Source organism: Chiloscyllium punctatum, chromosome 40, assembly GCF_047496795.1.
Source record: "Chiloscyllium punctatum isolate Juve2018m chromosome 40, sChiPun1.3, whole genome shotgun sequence".
Lineage (NCBI taxonomy): Eukaryota > Metazoa > Chordata > Chondrichthyes > Orectolobiformes > Hemiscylliidae > Chiloscyllium > Chiloscyllium punctatum.
Window position 1 is genome coordinate 60,247,471 of NC_092778.1, and position 22,356 is coordinate 60,269,826.

Below are 22,356 nucleotides of genomic sequence, written 5' to 3' on the forward strand. Positions count from 1 at the left end.
GAGGGCAAGATTAATGCCTATAGACAAATGAAACCTTAGTAGACTTGATGCATTAAATAGTCAGGAGCAAGTGGGACTTGAACCCAGACCTCCTGGTCCAGAGGTTGGGATCTTACCAGTATGCCAAATGATTCTCTCTTCTTTTCCTCCCTCCTCCCCCCATGTTCCTCTGGTGTGGATAAAACACAATGTATGATACAGTAATCTGATTTTGATTGAGTTATGCTGCTGATATGAAAGACTGTACTCTTAAAACAGCAGTATGTGGTACATCAGTTTATTTTAGTGTTCTAGAACAAAAAGTAATTAACAAAACTAATGTTCAGAAGTCAATACAGCTGATAAACCTGAACACCAACGTGCTGTGCACATATGCTTCCCCTCCCCCAAATAAAACAAAACTTAAGTTTTGTTAGAAGGTTGAAAGGTGACTTAATTGAGACCTAAGATAATCAGAAGGTTAGATAGGGTGGACAGTGAGTGGATAGCAATGGCTAGCAGAGGGTACATAAGGGTGATAGATATAGGACAGATGGCAGAGGTGGGATTTTTACTTAATAGGGCTATGGAATGTCCTGCCTGCCACAGTAGTAGACTCACCAACTTTAAGGGCATTTAAGTGGTCATTAATATATTTATTCAATGAGAATGGAATAGTGTAGGTTTGATGGGCTTCAGATTTGTTTCACTTGGCCTGTTCTAAGGATCAAATTTTAACTGTATAACAAGTTGCTGCCTTGTTTGAAAAGGCTAAATCTTCCAGATTGCATTAGCCAGACTTGATTGGTCAAAGCCCAGGAAGGTTTAGGAGCTAGTTGCCTTTTTGGTGCCTGGGCTCCAAACAGCCATGTTCTCTTAATTAACACCCCCTCCCACCACCCCCACCCCCACCCCCCAAACACTTGTCTTGATGTTGTGGTTCTGTTCGCTGAGCTGGGAATTCATCTTGCAAACGTTTTGTCCCCTGTCTTGTGTTTGTGAGCAGCATTTCCAGTGAAAGGGAAGAGGTCAACGCTCAAAGTGACCAGGTTTATTTTGTTACCCAAAAAAGGGATAGGTAGCTGCTGTATTGCACAAAATCTCAGCTATCAACTGATCAAACAAAAAATCAAGCAGTGCATGTCACCGAGCTGGTGCTTGACTAAGCTGAAAGCAACCTGTTAGAAGCTATTGTACACCAAAGTTTGGTTTCTGCTTGCACAACAAATCGTGAAGGGTTCATTAGAATGAATTAACTTGCACAAAATAAACTGTGACAAGATCAACTGATAATCTAAGGCACCAAATTACTCATTAGATTGCTTACGCACAGAAATTAAGTAAGTTATTTAAAAGGCTGGAGTGTTCACTTTTGTGGTTTAGTGACCTACACGGATTTCTTGGGCCCAATGAATTGTACATGGGCTGCACTGCCAGAACCCAAAAGGTTTTGACCCAACTTTAGCTGGGCTTTATTAACCATACAATGCCATAAGTCTAGCTCCATACCATTTGGGTTGCTATAAGCTAGCAGTAATTTCAATGCAGTTGGACAGGTCAAAATATAAAATCATTGTGACATGAAACAAGAGATTAAGTTACAAAAGCTTCATTCTCCACAACCAAACATTTACTTTTAATTTTTTTAAAAAAAATCATGAAACAGGTTAAACTGCATGATGTTGCATTTTTGTGACTAAATCTGCAATGGATAGTTGCCAATAAGTATGAGATTACAAATGAAGAGTGCAGTTAAGCCAATATTACGAAATCAATGTAAGGATACTAAAAACGATAGATTTCATGTTTGGATTAGATTCAGAAGAGGTGCCTATTAAAATAACTTTAAAAGCTGGAGTGTTGGTAGGGCTTCATAACAAACTCCTTTATGCAGTTAACGATGTTGCTTATTGCTGTGGTCTCTGCTTGAATATCTCATTCAGACTGTTAAGGTTCCAATGCCAAGTTGTCAACACCAACCTTCTGCTTTCCATGCTGCAAGAGAAAATAGCAAAAGCGTCAACTGATCAATATTTACCAAGTGAAATGTTTTTATTCTGCAGTGGTTACACTGCTCTCTCAAGATATTCAAATCTCTGCTTCTTTCAGAGAAGTGACTCTCCCTTGAGGTTCAATCCCTCCCTTTATTTACACCAGTTTGTGGCCTGGAAATAATGCTGACACTAACACAGTGTCACGACACTATTCGTATGTCTATTGTTAGTGAGGTACAACTTAAAGAGACAATTTGGTAGCAAGCAACAGATGGTACAGTGAGATCAGCTTCTGGCTCAAGTTTCTTCTAAATAAAAACTGACAAATAGAACAAGGAATTTATGCAAATACCTAATTATGCAGAAGAACCAAACACTGAGTTTGTTGTCTATTTCGATCAGGCAATTGCTCATGAGCAGAATGACGCAGTAACCTGCTGATACTGCTAATCAACTGGTTTTTAGTTTTATTTGGAGGAGTGATTACTGGTGGTTAATAGTTTTTAAAAAGTCAGCGATTTGGTGGTGGGCAGGCCATTTTATTATGAGAGATAGCATTTTTCCCAAAATAAAAAATATCCAACAAGTGTTATGACACCTCTGGAGCAGGTGAGACTTGAAACTAGGCTTCCTGGTCTACAGGTAGGGACACTACCACTGTACCGTGAGAACATAAGCCTTTGATTTTCTTGTTGCAAAGAGGAGGCTTGGAGTTTTCCACCTGACCCACAAGGCATCACTGGGCTCCTGGGGAAGAGGCCTCAAACACTTTCATTCCTCCTTCCACATCCCCCCCCCCCCTCCATTACTGGAGATGTATGACTTGACAACAGATTACCGGGGAAAGTGTCAATTCGAAATTTGTAACTGGTTTAAAATAAAAAGTGAACACTCACCTTCTTTCTTGGTGATGAAGAACAGCAGAAACCCCAGCAACAGCGAATTAGGACCAAGAGGATCAGAGTCAGCACTGCACCTAATGACAGGAAATTCAGACAAATTCATGACAGTGCAAGCCACATCTTAAGAGTCAGGCTTTGTGATGCATTGGTAGTGACCCTGCCTCCAAGCTAGAAGACCCAGGTTCAAGTCCCACTGGTTCAGGGATGTGCAATAATCTTTGAACTGGTTGACTTAAATATCTAAAGTCTCAGGGAGTGGTCTTGATAGGATGACTGACTCTCATGCTGCCTAATGTTAAACCCCTGGGTGTGTGCTGCAGTTCTGTTATTTTAAAAGGTTACAGCTGGACGTTTGGACTGACTGCATGTTGATGAATACTACCCTAGAAAAAGATTCACATCTTTAGAAAGGGTGAAGAGGAGCTTTATTATCACTTTCTCTTTTTGTCTGGCAGAGAGTGTGAGGAAACAGATACATCTATTATTCCAAAGCATTGGGTTAATATTTAATATGCAGCTACTGCATATCTTTACAAAATGGAGTGTTGTTAAATGAAGTCACATAATCCCTACAGTGTGGGAACAGGCCATTCAGCCCAACAAGTCCACACTGACCCTCCAAAGAGGGACCCACCTAGACCCATTCTCCAACCCTAACCCTAACCCCTGATTAATGCCCCTAACCCCCACACCCCTGAACATGATGGGCAATTTAACATGGCCAATTCACCTAACCTGCACATCCTTGGATTGAGAGGAAACTCCACGCAGACAGAGAGAGAATGTGCAAACTCCACACAGACAATTTGCCAGAGGTTGGAATCGAACCCAGGTCCCTGGTGCTGTGAAGTAGCAGTGCTAACCACTGAGCCACCCTAATAGGGTTCTTCATGTTTATCACACAGCAGTAGGGAGTGGTATTCAAGTGGATTGTTATTCTATGTTTGGTTGCAAGATCTATGTATATCAAGTTTGCTTGGTCAAGGCTGGGCGATCATGGAGATAAGTAAACAGATGGCAACACAGGCAGTCAATTCAGAGTTGAGACGTGTAGACATTTTATTGTTTAATACCGTAAATATTTTTTGGTTGTACTGCACCTGACTATTTGCACCAGGGAACGTGTTGGATCTTGGCTGATGAATGGTCTTTGCAATCTCGTGTTAGGCTGGAGTTGGACATGTTGACGGGGAGCATGCTGTAGGATGTGATGGAGAATACTCCTGTCAAGGTCTTAGTTGATGGCATGGCAGCTCAGGGACCCAGGTTCGATTCCAGCCTCGGGTGACTGTCTGTGCAGAGTTTGAACATTCTCCTGGTGTCTGCGTGGGTTTCCTCTGGGTGCTCCGGTTTCCTCCCACAGTCCAAAAGGTGTGCACATTAAGGAAATTGACCATGCTAAATTGCCCATATAGTGTTTGTGGAGGTTAGGTGCGTTAGTCAGGGATAAAATGTAGAATAATAGGGTAGGAGAATGGTTCTGGGTGGTTTACACTTCGGAGGGTCGGTGTGGACTTGTTGGGCTGAAGGGCCTGTTTCCTCACTGTAGGGATTCTATGATGATGTGATCTTCAAAGAACTCCTTCCAATGAAGGCTCACTACCCCTCTCCATCCTTGATATGGTACAGTCTGGAGTTCTGTGCTTGGTCCTTAAACACTGTCCAAAATCATCCTTTTCTTCAAATCGATATGTCCCTCTCAAATACCATCCCTGCCCCCGCCCCCGACACTCCAGGCACAGACAGAGTCACTTTTTCTTCAGAGACTCCTCATTAACATTACATTCCCAGTGGTAGCGCTTCCGCCACCAATTCTGGGCCAGGTGACTGGAGGTGGGCGGCTGGATCAGACAAAAGTCAGTCCAGCAGTAGTTAGGCCAAGTCAGGGAATGAGAGCTGTGGATATTCCTGCTGTCACTGGCTCAGATGAGGAGATATAGTTAAGCAGGTGCCACTGGCTGGAGCAGGCTGGTACTGTGAGGTGTATTGGTTCTTCTGACAAGGATATGGTGTTTGTTACAAACAGGCCCAGATTAAGGCCTTGTATCAGGTGGAGGACTCCATTGCTGTCTGCCTTCCATGTCGATTATACTCTTATGGGAGGTTCGTGTCCCTCACACCTCAGGCATTGAAATCGCCAGTTGGTATCCCTGTTTGCGTATCCAACTGACAACACTGGGCAGAATTCCATAGTCGGCCTTCATTACTTCGAGAGTTGGAGCGTACACACTGGTGCCTGTTGTACCGATTCTGGGTTAGAATCGCTAGAGAGTGGAAGGAGGCCATTCAGCCCGTTGGATCCACACCGACCCTCCGAACAGCATCCCACCCTGTAACTCTGCATTCCCCATAGCCAATCCTCCTGACCTGAATATTTTTGGATTGTGGGAGGAAACCAGAGCACTCGGAGGAAACCCACGCAGACACCGGGAGAATGTGCAAACTCCACTCTGACAGTCACCTGAGGGTGGAATTGAACCCGGGTCCGTGGCACTGTGAGGCAGCAGTGCTGACCACTAAGCCACCGTGTCATGGGTTGGGAAGCTAAAGTCAAAGTATCATTTATCCCAGGGTGGGGCTCACAGAGACAGGCAATAGGATGGTATTTGTTTTTAAAATGTTGAAGCTAACTCCAAAGTGCTCTAATGCCTTCATCAATTGCAGCATCCCTTTCCTATATGAAGTCGGCCAATGCCGAGTGGAATTCCCAAAGGATCCTGGTTCTAAAATTTTATACAGCTCTACAGCCAGAACTGACACTGGCTGCAGTACAGCAACTGCCCAGTCAATGGTTACGTTTAATAAGTTACGTTTGCTTTGATTTATGGTTTAAAGAGCAGTATCCTCTGTGGAAATGCCAAGCGGCCCAGGCCCAGGAGGCAGCACCAGGTGTCAGAATGCCCACAAGTGCAGGCCATCTATGGCATATAATTGGCACATGTAGCCTGGCCACAGCCCTGTGAAAAGTCAGCCAGTGACAGTTTCCTGGCACCTGCCTTCATTCAGTTAGCCAGGGCCAGCAGCGAGAGTTTGACTGGAGTGCCCAAGGCCGCTCTAGGACTGGCAGTTGAGGGGAAAGTAGGGGGATATGCCGATATTACTCAAGCTGAGGAGAATTACACTGCAAACCCGGGGTTTGGGATTCCCTGGGCAGCCATATCTTCACCAAAAGGAGATAACAGTCAAGGAGTCTCCCCAGCAAATGGATAATCATAGATCATACAATCCCCAGTGTGGAAACAGGCCATTTGGCCCAGTAAGTCCTCACAGACCCCCTGAAAAGCATCCCACCCCTCACCCCTGTAACCCTCCATTGCCCATGGCTAAGGCACCGACACTGCATACCCCAGACAGTATGAACAATTTAGCATGGCCAATCCACCCTAACCTGTGCATCATTGGACTGTGGGAAATGGGCCAGAGAGGTAACAGAGGCTCACTATTGGAATAGCAATGAGCATGGCTCCTCACTACAACAATTAAATATTTGATACACATGGAAGTGTCATTTAAAGTTGCAGAGATCTCAAACTTCAATTTAGTTCCATTTTAAACAGACCGAGAGTGCTTTGTGATCCTAAACTAAATCTTTAGTGAGTTACCAGTCAGCTACAGTCTTATTCGATGGTTATCTCCTGTTCCTATAGTGCAAACAGCATGCTGCAGGACTAAGAAGATTCAGAGAGAACAGCAGCCAGGAAGCCTCTTTGGAGATGCCAAAGATTTCTGCTCAAAACTAAACCTAAAAACTAGAAAGCCAGTTCTGAGTGAGCTGGCCACACCCAGGCCACTTCCGTTGTTCCAATTTTTAAAATAAACCCCCCCCCCCCCCACCAAGGCCTCACAAAATTGTTTATTTTCTTAGAGAGCGCTCTGGGCCTTACAACCTCTTCAAAAACAAAACCCAGGACAAAGTAACGTCTTAAAAGTGACTGCATCATCACAAAAATCTTATATTGCCACAGCACAAAGGTGGAATGAACAAACGCAAAATAAAGCTTACCAATGAAAATAAAGAAAATGGCAAAGGTGGCGATATCCCAGTTGGACTGAAAAAGCTGTTTGCTCTGTAACCGTCTCACCACGTCATTGAACTGAGTTTCAAGCTGAGTTCCCAAATCCTGGTCAGACATCCTCAACACTGGGTCACCGTCACACTGCCCTAAAGGTGCTGGCTTGTTCTCCACAGAGACTCAGGCAGAGGAGGTGAACTGCAAAACACAGAGCAGACGCCATCATTTCCAAATTTACCAGGTGACAAGCAAAAAAGGTTTCTGCAAAGGGTGTAACAGTGTTACTGCTAAAGCTGTGCCTTAGAAGTGAGAAGAAAAAAAGTGTTTCAGAGAAGCTGATCCCTGAAAATTCTAGCCCAGAAACAGCAGACTGAATGGCCTCTGCGGCTGTAGTGATTTGGTGATATTACCTGCTGTCAGGAACCACCCTGGAGTGAGGCTACACTGAACACTGACTGCAGTGAGGCTGGCAGAACCTGTGTAAAAGACCCCTTGGAGTGAGTGTATAAGGAACCTCCTATGCTGCAGTGATCATGTCCATCCCTCTGGGTCAGAAGGCCTGCGGTAAAAGTCCCACCTACTTCCTGGACAGGCTGATTTTAAAAAATGACTATGTAAGGAACCTCTTCGATGTATTGGAATATGAATGAGATCTGGAAGTGGAATAATTAAGGCACCCGTGCTGTATCTAAAATGATGTATCACTCCTTCACACATTTTATGAATGAATTACAGTTCCTAAACAAATACATGTGCAAATTGTAATACAGCTAAAGTCTGAATGTGTTGGATAATGTTTCGAAAGTCACCATGCTCTATTTTAGTTAGTTACAGTCATTGAGGGATCTGAAGCAAAGATAGTTCATGAATTGAGCTACACATCAGCTGTAATGGTTCCGGTAATTCCACACTTGTGCAGAGATGTTATTATACACCTCCAGAGACTTGCACCCAAACCTCCTGGCACAGAGGTAAGTACACTACCACTATGCCTCACAATTAACCTGTTAAATTTACAGCATGCTTTCCTTCATCAGACGGGGTACTGAGTACAAGAGTTGACAGGTCATGTTACAGTTGTACAAGACTTTGGTTCGGCCACATTTGGAACATGGTGTGCAGTTCTGGTCATCACGTTACCAAAAGGACGTGGATGCTTTGGAGAGGGTGCAGAGGAGGTTCACCAGGATGTTGCTTGGTATTGAGGGTGCCAGCTATGGAGAGAAGTTGAGTAGATTAGGATTATTTTCATTGGAAAAACAGAAGTTAAGGGGGGAACCTGATGGAGGTCTACATAATCATGCGAGATATAGACAGAGCAGATAGCAAGAAACATTCTCTTCTTTCTCCACCACCCACCCCCCCAATCTTTACACAAAGTTCTTTACACAGAGGGTGGTGGGTGCCTGGAATGCATTGCCAATGGAGGTGATAGAGGCAGGCATGATAGCATCATAGACGGGTACATGAATGGGCGGGGAGCAGAGGGATATAGATCCTTAGGAAATAGATGACAGGTTTAGATAGAGGATCTGGATCAGCGCAGGCTTGGAGGGGCCGAAGGGCCTGTTCCTGAGCTGGAACTTTCTTTGCTCTTTGGTTCGAAATATTATGATAGGTTAATGTTCCTGATAATCCACTGGTGAGATTTACTTGCTTAGATAAATTAAGCAGTACAAAGATTCCACACCACAAGGAGTTGCCCACTTTCATTCCTGACAATCCAATATTATAATTTTTGAATGATTAACGTGGAATCGGCCACAGTTTGCAAACCACAAGAGCTTTTTTACCTCATGAAACCCACACCAGCAGCTGATAAAGACACCAGCAACGATTAAACTGCAGAACTCAGCTGATTATCTGGAGCATTTACTTTGAAAAGTAATGAAAGTCTTTCAAAATCAGAGATACAGTACAAACAGTTAGTGCAATTTTAACATTTTAGGTATGTTACTGCTGCAGCTCAGAATTGGATGAAAATTACAGGTTGTGTGTTATAGAATTGTAGAATGGTAATGACAGGAATCTACGCAGCCTATTCTGTTCAAGCAGCCCCCTGCAAGACAGCACAGCTGTCATGTCCACATTCTTGTACATTTTCATTCTTCGGGCACGTAGGCAATTCCCTTTTGAAAACTGATCAATTCTGCCTCAGCTAGTCCATCAGACAGTGCAATCCAGACCCTGCACTGTGTGTGCTGGCCTTCCTCACTGGTAAATCACTAATCCCTGTCCTCCAGTTTTCCAACCTTCTTTTGGGACTCAGTGGTTAACACTGCTGCCTCACAGCGCTAGGGATCCGGGTTTGATTCCAGCCTCAGGTGATTGTCTGTGTGGAGTTTGCGCATTCTCCCCATGTCCGCGTGGGTTTCCTCCCACAGTCGGGAGAGGCTGAGGCTGCTTTCCCTGGAGCGTCAGAGGTTGAGGGATAACCTTATACAGGGGGTTAAAAATTTATGAGGGGCATGGATAGGATAAATAGACAAAGTCTCTTCCCTGGGGTGGGGGAGTCCAGAACTAGAGGGCATAGGTTTAGGGTGAGAGGGGAAAAGATATAGAAGAGACTTAAGGGGCAACTTTTTCAGAGGGTGGTGCGTATATGGAATGAGCTGCCAGATGAAGTGGTGGAGGCTGATACAATTGCAACATTTAAAAGGCATCTGGATGGGTATGTGAATAGGAAGGGTTTGGAGGGATATGGGCCGGGTGCTGGGTTAGGTTTGAATATCTGGTCGACATGAACTGGTCGGCTGAAGGGTCTGTTTCCGTGCTGTACATCTCTATGACTGACTCTGACTCTATGTGCAGGTTAGGTGGATTGGCCGTGCTACATTGTCCACAGCGTTCACGAAAATGTGTAGGTTTGGTGCATTAGTCAGGGGTTAAACGTGGGGGAAATGGGACACTCTTGGAGGGTCGGTGTGGACTTATTGGGCCGAAGGGCCTGCTTCCACACTGTAGGGATTCTATGTAAATTATTTTTGGGAAAAGTGAAAAACCAAAAGTCAAACCAGTGGAGAGCTGTAAAATTCTGAAGGGTCTGGTTAGGATAACAGTAGAGAAGATATTTCCAGTGGTGGTCAAGCCCAAAAATAGGGTCATAAATATAGGCTACAGGCAAAGTTCCTCAAAGTGAATCTCTCAAACCCTGCACCTCACCACAACTTTAGCCCATGATGATAGGAAACCGAATGTTACTTCCAGCAAAGCCCTAACCCGAACCATTCGTTTTTAGTTGATTCATGGGATGTGGTGATCGCTGTCTAGATCAGAGGGCAGCTGAGAGCAACCCATGTTGCTGTGGGGTCTGCAGTCACATGTAGGCGTGACCAAGTAGGAATGGCAGTTTCATTGCCCAAGGAACATGAGTGAACCAGACAAGTTTCTCCCCAATGATTCCATGGCTACCATTAGACTCTTAATTCCAGATTTTGTTTTTTTTTTAAAAATTGAATTCAAATTCCCACCATAAGAACTGGGAGCAGTAGGAGTCCATTCAGCCCCTTGAGCCTGCTTTGTCATTTAATACAATCTTGGCTCATCTCATCTCTGCCTCAGCCCCAGTTTCCCTCCCAGGCCTCAAAAATCTGATGTGGTGGGGTTCATACCGGAATGTTACCTGGGTCTTTGGCCTAGTGGTATTATCCCTGGGATTATTAATCCATTGCAGTCCCAACCACATGGGCTAAATTTGTACTAAATGAGGATAAGTGAGAAATTACAGAAATGAATCAATCAGGATTTGTTTTGCTTCTTAACTTAGGAAAACTGTTTTTGTTGCTTTTCATCACTGTTTTAGTCAGTCCCCAATAACTAATAAGGCCTGAGATACACAGGTGCCAGCATCACTTACACTACCAGCATGGTGTGCAAGTAATAGGAGATAGTCAGGACTATAGATGCTGGAGAAGTCATAGTCGACAAAGTGTGGCGCTGGAAAAGCGCAGGACAGGCAGCATCAGAGGAGCAGGAAACCTGGTGTTTCCCGCATCTGCAGTCCTCACTTCTGCCATGTTGCTGAGAGAGTCTGGAGTCACATGTAGGTCAGGTGAGGACATTTGAGAAACAGATGGGATTTTCCCCAATGATTTCACAGTCATCATTAGACTCCTAATTCCAGAACTTTGTTGAATTGAAATTCCATCAGCAGCAGTAGCGGGATTTGAACCTCGATCCCTGTTACCTGGGTCTCTGCATTAATAGTTCAGGCGATGGCCTAACAGTATTATCGCTGGGATTATTAATCCAAAGACCCAGGTAAGTTCGGGTAGGAGCCCCACCACATCAGATTTGTGGGGCGGGGAGGGGGGAGGGGCGAGGAAGGAAACTGGAGCGGAGTCCAAGACGAGATGAGCCACGATCGTCTTAAATCAAGGGGCTGAATGGCCTCTTCCTGCTCCTAGTTCTTACGGGAGACATGGTGGGTATTTTAATTTGATTTTTTAAAAAAAACAAAAATCTGGAATTAAGAGTCTACTGATAGTCATGGAATCATTGATGGGGAGAAACCCATCTGGTTCACTAGTGTCTCTTGGGGAATGGAACTGCTATCCTTAGTACAAATAACACCACTAGGCCATATTTAACAAAGGTTGGGCAGATAGAGGGTATATTTTGCAGCACTGTGTCTCTTATGTAAGGCTGCGATCATGTTGACAGCCCTCAAATGGGCCCTCCAGCTGCAGCTTTACCATGCTGCTCTTCAATAGATTCCATGATTCCCCACTCACCACGAGCTAGAGTGAACCACATTGATTTGATGGTTTCCCGCAAAGTCCAGGAGCCTGACTGACATTCCAGCCTGAACAGCAAGGCTCAGAAACCCAGAGAGAAAACCCAGCCTTGAAAAAGCAGAAAGCTTCCTCTTACCCAGGAGGACTAGGAGCAAGAGTAGACCATTCAGCCCTACTCCACCATTCAATACAACCAACCACCTCATCTCGGTCTCAATGTCACTCCTGGCCAGCTCCCCCATACCCCTTACTAATTAAAAGTCAGTCCATTGGTCTTATTCAAAGGTCTTCAGTATCCGAACACCCACCAGTGAGGGGGGTGGGGAATCAAATTGCATACGTGCACCACCTTTAGAGAAGTCATACCCCCCCATCCAACTCCATTTTAAAAACTTGCCAGCCCTTATCCGAAAACGATGACCTCTCGTTCTAAAAATTGCCTCACAATCCTTTTTACGTCTTCTTTCTCAATCGCCTTCAGAGTCTTCTCAAGCTCAATCTGCTCTCCTCATTTTCCCAACCTCTGCCTAAACTGTTCAATCTCTCCTCATAAGACAAACAAACACAGTCAGTCAATCCACAACTACGTTCCAGAAATTCCCACAGGAATGGTTGGCATGTCAACAACTTCAGTTCATCAGTGCACCTGCTATATTTACCAGATCCATTCTTGGAGGGATTATATGCAAGACTCCACATGGTACATTACTTTCTCAAGCAAAAAAGGTACAATGATCAGATAATCTGTTTTTAGTAAAGTTGACTGGGGATCATTCCCCACATCATCATAAACAGTTCCAGCTATCTGAGGAGAGCTAAAGACAGTCCCTGCAACCTCAGTGTACACTTTCAACACCACTAAGGGAAGAGGATGCTGTAAATCTTTTTTGAACCCTTTCAAAGTTCCACAAGGATGTTGCCAGGGTTGGCGGGAGAGGCTGAACAGGCTGGGGCTGTTTTCCCTAGAGGGAGTGTCAGAGGCTGAAGGGTGACCTTACAAGAGGTTTAAAAAGAAACTTCAATAGTTGTTAATAAAACGTAGAGGTTTATGAAATCATGAGAGGCGTGGTACAGTGAATGGACAAGGTCTTTTCCCTGAGGTGGGAGAGTCCAGAACTAGAGGGCACAGATTTAGGGGAAGAGGGGAAGGATTTAAAAAGGGACCTAAGGGACAAATATTTCAGAGTGTGGTGTACAGAATGAGCTACCAGAGGAAGTGCTAGAGGCTGGTAGAAGTACAACATTTAAAAAGGCATATGGATGGGTATACGAATAGGAAGGGTTTAATGGGATAAGGGCCAAAATGGGACCAGATTAGTTTAGGATACCTGGTCGGTATGGACAGGTTGGACTGAAGGGTCTGATTCTGTGATGTGTGTCTCTATGACTCTATAAGCAGGATCTGGCCTGGAATAAAGTGCTCACATGACAACATGGCCTCGATAATATTGCTCACAACACAACACTGGTCAAGGTTCACTCTTGTAAATGCAAATCAATTTAAGCCAGGCATTCCAAGCCACAGTTTCCTCATGCTGTCACTAAGAGGAAGGTGAGAATTGAACTGTTTCCAGTCACCAATCAAGATCAAAAGAAGGACTCTGTGCAGGGGAAGTTTTCAAACAGTGTAGTTTGGACCAGACTATTATTGTCACCGCTGCCTTTTGCCAAAAGACATGACCTTTTGTCAACATGACCATAAACCAGAGAGAAACCTCTCAAAACGACTATTGAACATTTAGCTGCTGATTTGTGTCAAGTGTTGGGGGAGGGGGGGAAAAAAAAAGAGGTTGGGAGGGCGGCTAAAGCAGTGCTTCCTGATGTGCTGACACACACCTGGCATAAAGCTCATCTTCCCCCGCTGCCAAGGTCAGGTGAAAATAGTCCGCATTCAATGCTCTCATGCTGACACATACTGCTCAAAAACATTGTTTAAAAAAACAAAATCCAGACTAACCAAGTTTGCTGGCTCCTCAGTCAGACAATCCAAACCTAGCACTGTTTGAGCATTCACAGAGTTACACAACCTGGAAACAGACCCTTCGGTCCAACCCATCCACAACAACCAGATATCTTGCATTAACCTAGTCTCAATTGCCAGCACCCGGCCCATATCCCTCCAAACCCTTCCTATTTGTATACCCATCCAGATGGCTTTTAGATGTTGCAATTGTACCAGCCTCCACCACTTCCTCTGGCAGCTCATTCCATACACACACCACCCTCTGCATGAAAAAGTTGCCCTTTAAATCTCTTTTATATCTTTCCCCTCTCACCCTAACCCTATCCCCTCTAGTTCTGGAGTCCCCCACCCTAGAGAAAAGATCTTGTCTATTTACCCTATCCATGTCCCTCATGATTTTATAAACCTTTTATAATGTCACCCCTCAGCCTCCGACGCTCCAGGGAAAACAGCCCCAGCCTGTTCAGCCTCTCCCTGTAGCTCAAATCCTCCAACCCTGGCAACATCCTTGTAAATCTTTTCTGGACCCTTTCAAGTTTCACAACATCTTCCCAATAGGAGGGAGACCAGAATTGCATGCAATATTCCAACGGTGGCCTAACCAATGTCCTGCACAGCCACAACATGACCTCCCAACTCCTGTACTCAATGTTTTAACCAACGATGGCAAGTGTACCAAACAATTTCTTCACTACTGCCTTGGAATGGTTATTTTTAATCCATTTGGTGGCAATACTGGCTCAGCCAAAACTTATTGCCCAGAGGACTGTGAAGGTACAACCGCATTACTATGTGTCTGAAGTCACACAGAGGTCACACCAGGTAAAAACAGAGCATTTCCTTCTCCAACACTTCGATGAGACACAGATGGATTTTTTTTCCAAATCTAACAATCAACATGGTTGTCATTAATCTTAGTTTTTAGAAGAGAAGTATATGGGATGGAGTTCAGTTTCCACATCTGCTGTGACAGGATTTGAACCTGGGTCCCCGGTGTAACAGTTGTGTGGTGCTGGAAAAGCACAGTAGGTCAGGCAGTATTTGAGGAGGAGAGTCAATGTTTCGGGCATAAGCCCTTCATCAGGAATCAGGCCTCACTCCTGGTGAAGGACTGATGCCTGAAATGTTGACTCTCCTGCTCCTCGGATGCTGCCTGACCTGCTGCGCTTTTCCAACAACACACCCTCGACTCTGATCTCCAGCCCTCACTCTCTCCCCAGAGTAATAATCTAGCAATAATACCTGCAGGCCACTGCTTCCCTGTGTCGGAGAATGGACAGAGGACATGCAGTAAACAGAGAGAGAACACAATCCACCAACAAGTTAGGTCACATACATCAGCTCCTGAACATCACAGAGGATCAGGCCAGAGGCAATAATCACAGCTTCCTCTCCTCACCAGCTGAAAGCTAACAGAATGATATTTATTAATGGAAGAGGAATAGAATACAAAAGCTGGGAGATCATGCTTCAATTACCTTGTGAGACTCCATCTGGAGTATTGTGCACAGTGTTGGTCTGATTATTTTATGTATGATGTAAACACTTCACAGTCTAACATAGCTTCATACTACCTATTATCTGGAAAGCGTGGGCTGTCTTTACAGGTCGTTCTGCTATGACTGTGTTTCATCAGCACGAATTGGCTACATCTCAATTGAGGAATTGTGGACGTTGTTTGAATAATGTGAACTTTGTGCTGAATGGGTACAGCAATTTTCTATTAGCGACCTCCTACAGCACAATTCTCTATTGCAGTTTTCCACAGCACCATTTTCTACATCACAACATAGCAAAGGAACACAACTCTATCTTATAGCAGAATGACCTGTATTTTTAGTTTTCCGTCACAGTTTATTATATCTGTGTAGTTATTAGTCTTCATTCTTGATGTTATTCAAAGCCCTTGCCACGGTTTTGTCTATTGGTCAAGGTGACAGCAGTATCATACTCCTCAGAAAGATGTCCACATCTCAGATGAGACTTTCCCATGCTCAGCAACCTGTAGCACCGAAGGCCAGGAGGCCTGAGCTCTGTGTTGCTGTGGAGCAAGACTTTTCAGGAGGAAACTTCTCATAGGGGGGCTAGCACTGCTGCCTCACAGCACCAGGGACCAGGGTTCGATCCCAGCCTTGGGCGACTCTCTGCGTGGAGTTTGCACATTCTCCCAGTGTCTGCATGGGTGTTCTCCAGGTGCTCCGGTTTCCTCCCACAATCCAAAGTCGTGCAGACCAGGGTGGATTGGCCGTGCTAAATTGTCCATAGTGTTTAGGGATGTGTAGGTTGGGTGCATTAGTCAGGGGTTAACTGTAGGGGAAAAAAAAAACCGGTCTGGGTGGGCTACTCCTCGGAGGGTCAGTGTGGACTTGTTGGGCCAAAGGGCCTGTTTCCACACTGTAGGGATTCTAATTCAGAAAAGGTGGGACAGGCTCAGCCTGTATCCAGTGGATATGGGAAAAGTTGATTGAAACGACAGGTGGGGGGGGGCAGGGAGGGGTTAACGTGCAAAGGGTGGTTTCTCTTATGGGGAAATTCCAGAACTTTCGACTTTAGCCTTCACTTGAAATGAGCGGATTGCTTTAGGAGGACAGACTAGTGCTGTAATTGTCAGAGATAACTTCGTGGAAATAAATAACATCCTGAGAAGAACCTAGCTGGGGTGAAAAGGATGTTTCCTCCTGTGGAAAATTCTAGATCTAGGGGTTAAAGTTTAAAATTAAAAGGGGATGCACGTTTAAAAACAGAGATGAGGAAACATTTCTTTCCTCTGAGAATTATGACTCTCTGGAATTTCCTTCCTCAAAAAGGCAGTGGATGCAGAATCTTTAAAATACTTTTAAAGGCCGAGCCAGATAGATTCTTGGGGGTGAAAGATTGTCGGGGATGTGTAGAATGTAGAGTGGAGGTTAAAATCAGATCAGTTGTGATCTTATTGAGTGGCAGAGCAGGCTTGAAGGGCTGAATGACCTACATTTGTTTCTTGCCCTTACATATCACGAGGTAGGACTATAATCAGTTTGTAGATTGTGGTGTGTGTTCGGGGACAGCAAGATTGCAAATAATATTGGAAGACGCCAACTCACTTGCAACCCTCTTCAACCCATTTTAAAAAGCAAAATGGAGCTGTTTAGAGCAATTCAATCTGCGCCACATCATCCCAGGTAAACCTCCAACTGCCTCTGGGTTGCTACGGGAGACCAGGGAATGTTCGACCATGAATCAGGTTTTATTCCTGTACATTTGACAGTGTTAGGATTGCTGGATTGGGAACAGCTTCAGTTCAAAGTTTGAGTTTGTTTCTGTGTTTGTACACCAGCCCATTCAAAGGTCGGGTTACACATGGATTGCTAATAAGAGAGAGAGAGAGAGATCCCCCACAATGTCAGATAGTTAGCCCCCCAGGCATATCAAACAAACCTTCAGAAATACTTCAACCTCCCCTACTCTGACTTCTGAACTGATCACTGCCAAAACATATACTTGAGTTTTTGTCAAGAACAGGAATTTGTCAGAGAAATAATCAAAGCTTATACTGAACTTTAAATGATGTCAGAGCTGGGTCCTTTCTGAGTCCTTGCAGGAAGCGCACTTAAGACAGACTGTTAAACTTTTAATTTTATACCTTTATTTCTCCACTTAATATTAGGAAGGACTGTAATGTTACCTTTATTTCTTTACTTTTCTACCTATATTAAGAACAACAGCAATGCTTTACTTTGTTTCTCCATGTGACTACTTGTTCTTAAGTCTTTTATACCCAGGTACCTCTGTACCAAAGATGGCGCCTGTGTGGTGACATTATGCACTTTCCCTGTGCTGGAGTACAGGTGAGTAGAAAGCTTAAACCAAATCAAGAATCTCTATATGCCATCCTGGTTATATCCAGAGCTGTATACCCCCTTTAAGGGCATTGCCAGCTTTTGTATGGCATCCATGCTACTAGCTAGGGTATGGCTCTAGGCCCAGTTATCTCTCAGTTCGTGTCTTACTCCAGAGTTTGAACACTGACCCTCAGTGAAGTGCTGCACGGTCAGAGGTGCCATTATTTTGAATGATTTATTTACCTGGACAGTATTATCTTAAAAAGAGGAGCACAGAGTTATTCCCAGTGCCGTGGACTGTATTTATCCCTGAATTAGCATCTCAAAAAAGACAACACAGACAGAATATCACATGTTATTTGGAGGGAACTTGAACAAAAAGGTACTGGAGGTCTGAAACAAAAACAGCAAGAATGCCGGAGAAACTCAGCAGGTCTGGCAGCGTCTGAAGGCGAGAGAAACAGGTAACATTTTGAGTCTGGTATTCTTCCAAAATCTGAGGAAGGGTCACATCAGACTCAAAACATTTACTGTTTCTTGGTCCACAGAGGTAGACAGACCTACTGAGTTTCTCCCACATTCTCTGGAATTTGAGAGAACATGCTGGGAGTAAATTCATAGAATCCACTGTGTGAAAGAGGCCATTCAGCCCATCAGGTTCACGCCAATCCTCCAAAGAGCACCTAAGCCGGTAACTCTGCATTTCCCATGGCTCATCCCCTAGCCTGTACATCCCTGGACACTAGGGGCAATTTCCCATGGCCTATCCACCCTAACAGGCACGTTTATGGACGGTGGGAGGAAACAGGAGTACCTGGAGGAAACTCACGTAGACACGGGGAGAATGTGCAAACTCCACACGGATAGTCACCAGAAACTAGAATCAAACCAGAGTCCCTGGCAAGGGGCAGCAATGCCAACTACTGAGCTATCTTGACACCTGTTAAGTTTTCAGAAGTACAATAATAACCAAAGAACTGAACTTGCTGCTGAGATCATGGAGACATCATGAATGAAGCTATATAAATGCAAGTCTTCCCATTTCTCAAAACTGGGTTTCCAGTTTGTTTATTTTTACTTGCTCATGGGGTGTGGGTGTTGCTGGTCACACCAGCATTTACTACCCAACCCTAATTGCCCCAGAGTGTATTTAAGTGAGTAAACCGAGCAGCGGGAGGGAGAGGGAGGTTATTTGAAATTGGAGAACTCAATGTTGAGTGCTCCAGGCTGGGGGGTGCCCAGGCGGAAGATGAGGTGTTGTTCCTCCAGTTCATGGTTTGGTTCGTTGTAGCAATGGAGAAGGCCAAGGATGGTCATGTCAGAAAGGGAGTGGGATGGGGAATTAAATTGGGTGGTGACTGGGTGGTCCAGTTGGCCCCTGTAGGCCCGGCTGAAACGCTCGGCGAACCGTTCCCTAAAGGTTATATTTGGTCTCCCTGATGTAGAGAAGACCACACTGGGTGCAGAGAGTTCCCAATTCTGGTTGGATATATTCCTGGAGATTTTCACCCAGCTTTGTGAAAGAGCTTAGCACTGTCAGAACTCAGAAGTGGAAGAGTTCAAAAGAAAACAAACACCAAAAGCTATGGTGTGTGAAATGCCTTTTCTGCTGGGTTACTTACAGTCATTATCAGGAAATTCATCCTCCATTTCTAGAGATTCCAAGGAGCACATTTTTGTTAAATCAGTGCAGTCGATTTTCAGATTTAGTTACCAACGAGCCTGTCTTCTATGTTAGATAAAAGGGTTACACCCAAAGCATCGACTTCTCCACCTCCTGATGCTGCCTGGCTTGCTGTGTTCGTCCAGCCTCCTGCCCGTCCACCTTGGATTCCAGCATCTGCAGTTTCTTTGGTCTCTTATTTTTGTCAGGTCTGTTGTGACTATTAGTTTTTAAAAATATGCTTAAGAGTGAGAGTGAGAGAGAGATTCTTGCCTGACAAGGGAGTTAAGAGGTACAAAGAGTGGACAGGAAAGGTAGGGTTGGGATCTCATCAAATTATAGATCAGGTTAGAGGGGCAGAGTGGCCTACTCACACTCTTAATTCATCCAGTCATCATCATCATCATCGTTGTGGATAACAATACAAATCATTGCAATGCTGGAGTACATACCAGGGAAATCTTTAAAAACCCATTGATGGTGGACCAGGAAGTAATTTTACTTGAAAATATAGGCCTTACACCTCAAGCCAGAGGTGATTTGATTGTCAACATTTCAAGTGATTTATAAACACCAAGAAAATGATGTCACATTTATTTCTTAAACCTTAGTTTTTTTTTACTTCTTAACAAAACAAAGTGGAACAGCATTAAGAAAACAAACTTGATTCTCATTTTCAGAAGAGATTGTTTGGTGATTGCTTACACAGCTTAATGGAAACCAAACAGAAACACAAAGTTAAAGATTAAAATTGCGTTTAGCACGGTTCCCAATCCAACACTGGATCCTACCTTACACATTCCTCCCTGGCTTGACAACAGAACCATCAAATTGTTCACCTTCAGTGTTTTTTATCGTCTTTTCTGGAAGAATTGTGTAGCAATCCAAACTGAAGCTTCCACACCCTTTACAGGGAAGTACACCTGAATCAAATCACACCCATAATTCTCACTGCCTGGTTGGATCATTGTGTTAATTATAGCTGTGAATGGGAGGAGTTTGCACTAACTAACTCCCGCAATGATATGCCCCTGTAACTGGCCTTCAAATCCAAATTAATATGAAGACAATACCTGTAAAAAGTTGCCCTGTGACCCATATTTCTATTTTACACAATACGTTCTTTCCTGATTTTACGAAGATCACTTCACATTATTGTCCAGGAGTTAAATATCAACAGGATTTGAAGTGCTTCCTTGCTGTTTATATTGTTCTGGAATGTGATGTTTTTGGAATAACCTGTTTCATATTAAACTGCCATAAAATGTAGCAGTGTCTGAGGCACTTTGTAAAATAGATGCACTTTGTAGCATTCCCAGATCTTAAACTGGGAAGCAGGTAAAATTCTGTATGACACATTTAAAGAAAATCTTTTACTGCAACAGTACTCCCATAAGGTTGTATTTGAGATGTTTATGTAGGAAACATCCGTTGTAAATGCTGATGAGGAATTTTTCATGATTATGTAGGTGGCACAGTGGCTACCACTGCTGCCTCATAGTACCAGGGACCCAGGTTCGATTCCACCCTCAGGTGAACGTCTGTGTGGAGTTTGCACATTCTCCCTGTGTCTGCGGGGTTTCTGCTGGTTCTCTCTTGCAGGGTAGGGTAGGTGCATTAGCCATGCTAAATTGCCCAAAGTGCGTGGGCCAGGTGGGTTAGCCATGGGAAATCCAGGGTTATGGAATGGGTCTGGATGAGATGCTGATTCCATCCCGCAGGCATTCTGTGATTTTTAAAAATCAGGACCCAATATGTGATCTTAAAATAGGGGCAGGAATACATTTGCAAGTCCTGATCAGAATATTCCCTGTCCTCCAAACCCACTTCAGTGGACATGCCAGTATTGGACCAGGGTGTAGAAAATTAAAAATCACACAGCACCAGGTTATAGTCCAACAGGTTTATTTGAAAGCACTAGCTTTCGGAGCACTGCTCCTTCATCAGATAGCTGTCCTGATGAAGCAGCAGCGCTCCAAAAGCTAGTGCTTTCAAATAAACCTGTTGGACTATAACCTGGTGTTGTGTGATTTTTAATTTTGCTCACTTCATTAAAGGACAGCACTTGATTTATCTGATCAAAGTGGGGGGGGGGGGGGGGGGGGGTGGGTGGTGGGGGGGGGGCGGGTGGTGGGGGTGGTCATGGCCTACTGGTATTATTCCAGAAACTCAGCTAATGTCCTGGGGATCTGGGTTCAAATCCAGTCATGGTAGACTTTTAATTCAATAAAGAATCTGGGATGAAGGGTCTTGCAATGACTATGAAGCCATTGCTGATTATCAAGGAAAGCGAAATCACTGAGCTCCCCAATGTCCCGAAGGGACTCTGCCATCCTTACCTGGCCTGGCCTACATGTGACTCCAGACCTACAGCAATGGCGTTGACTCTTAACTGGGCAATAAATACTGGCCAGGAGTACCTGCTTCCCAGGAACAAATGTTATAAGAAATAGAGCTGTACCATGCTGGCAGGAGCTGGGGGTTTTGTCCAACTGGGCACAAATGGCAATCGTCCACCGAAATGTGGGCAGCATCTTTTGCCTCTTAGCACACTCGCCACATAATTAAAGGGGGCAATGGGATCTGGGAGGACTGCGATTCTGAACATGTTATCCCTTTACTTTTCCATTTTATTCTTACGATTTTGTATTTTTCTGGTTTCTTCCTAAGAATCTGTTCTTAAGGATCTGAACCGCAGACATTTGTAGCTAAGATGGAAGCGTAAGTGGTGACTTGTAAACTTTTCACTGTACTCATGTGAGAACATGTGACAAGGAAGCTCATTCTAATTCTAATCCTGTTGTCTGAGGCCGTGTTGAGAGTAGATTGATCTACAATAGGGTGAAGCTGAAAGAATGAACAACACTCGAGTGATTCTGCCCATGACTCGTTGCCAGGTGCTGGCTGAGTAGGTTTATTGAGAACGTTGGTTCCTGACGGGCTTTATGGACACATTTGTGCAATGCGACACACACCTGGCTGTTCTGTTTTCCCCTTTTCTCTGCTGCTCTTTCTCATTTTGTCTCTTCCTGTTTGTGTTCCTACGCCAGCAAGGTGAGACCTTTGTTTTGTAATTCACACCACAACAGGGAGTTAACACGGTAACCAAGGAACCAGATCTCCACACCAGGTTGCCACGGCAACCCCTGCCACCAATTTAATTTTCAAATCCTCCTGGACCTGATTCTGCCGATCGGGCCTGCAATAATCCAAAGGCTGTTTCCCCACCGATTCCCAACTATATCCACACAGTTGAAATGTTAGTGCTGTGGGCTGAGGGTAGCA

General features: G+C 44.4%; 1 protein-coding gene across 2 annotated transcripts; it reads right to left on the reverse strand.

The window, feature by feature from the left end:
- Window positions 1–263: 263 nt before the first annotated feature.
- smim22 (small integral membrane protein 22) lies at window positions 264–20,018 on the reverse strand. 2 transcript variants are annotated; one of them, XM_072560034.1, is made up of 4 exons: window positions 19,911–20,018; window positions 6,879–7,086; window positions 2,870–2,949; window positions 264–1,974 (listed from the first exon to the last, which is right to left on the reverse strand). In XM_072560034.1, the coding sequence occupies exons 2-4, from the start codon at window positions 7,006–7,008 to the stop codon at window positions 1,927–1,929; spliced, it is 258 nt and encodes an 85-aa protein (XP_072416135.1). In that variant the 5' UTR covers window positions 7,009–7,086; window positions 19,911–20,018; the 3' UTR covers window positions 264–1,926. The 2 variants fall into 2 exon arrangements, with proteins under 2 accessions (XP_072416135.1, XP_072416133.1); XM_072560032.1 differs by having other exon boundaries at window positions 19,863–20,008.
- Window positions 20,019–22,356: the final 2,338 nt, after the last annotated feature.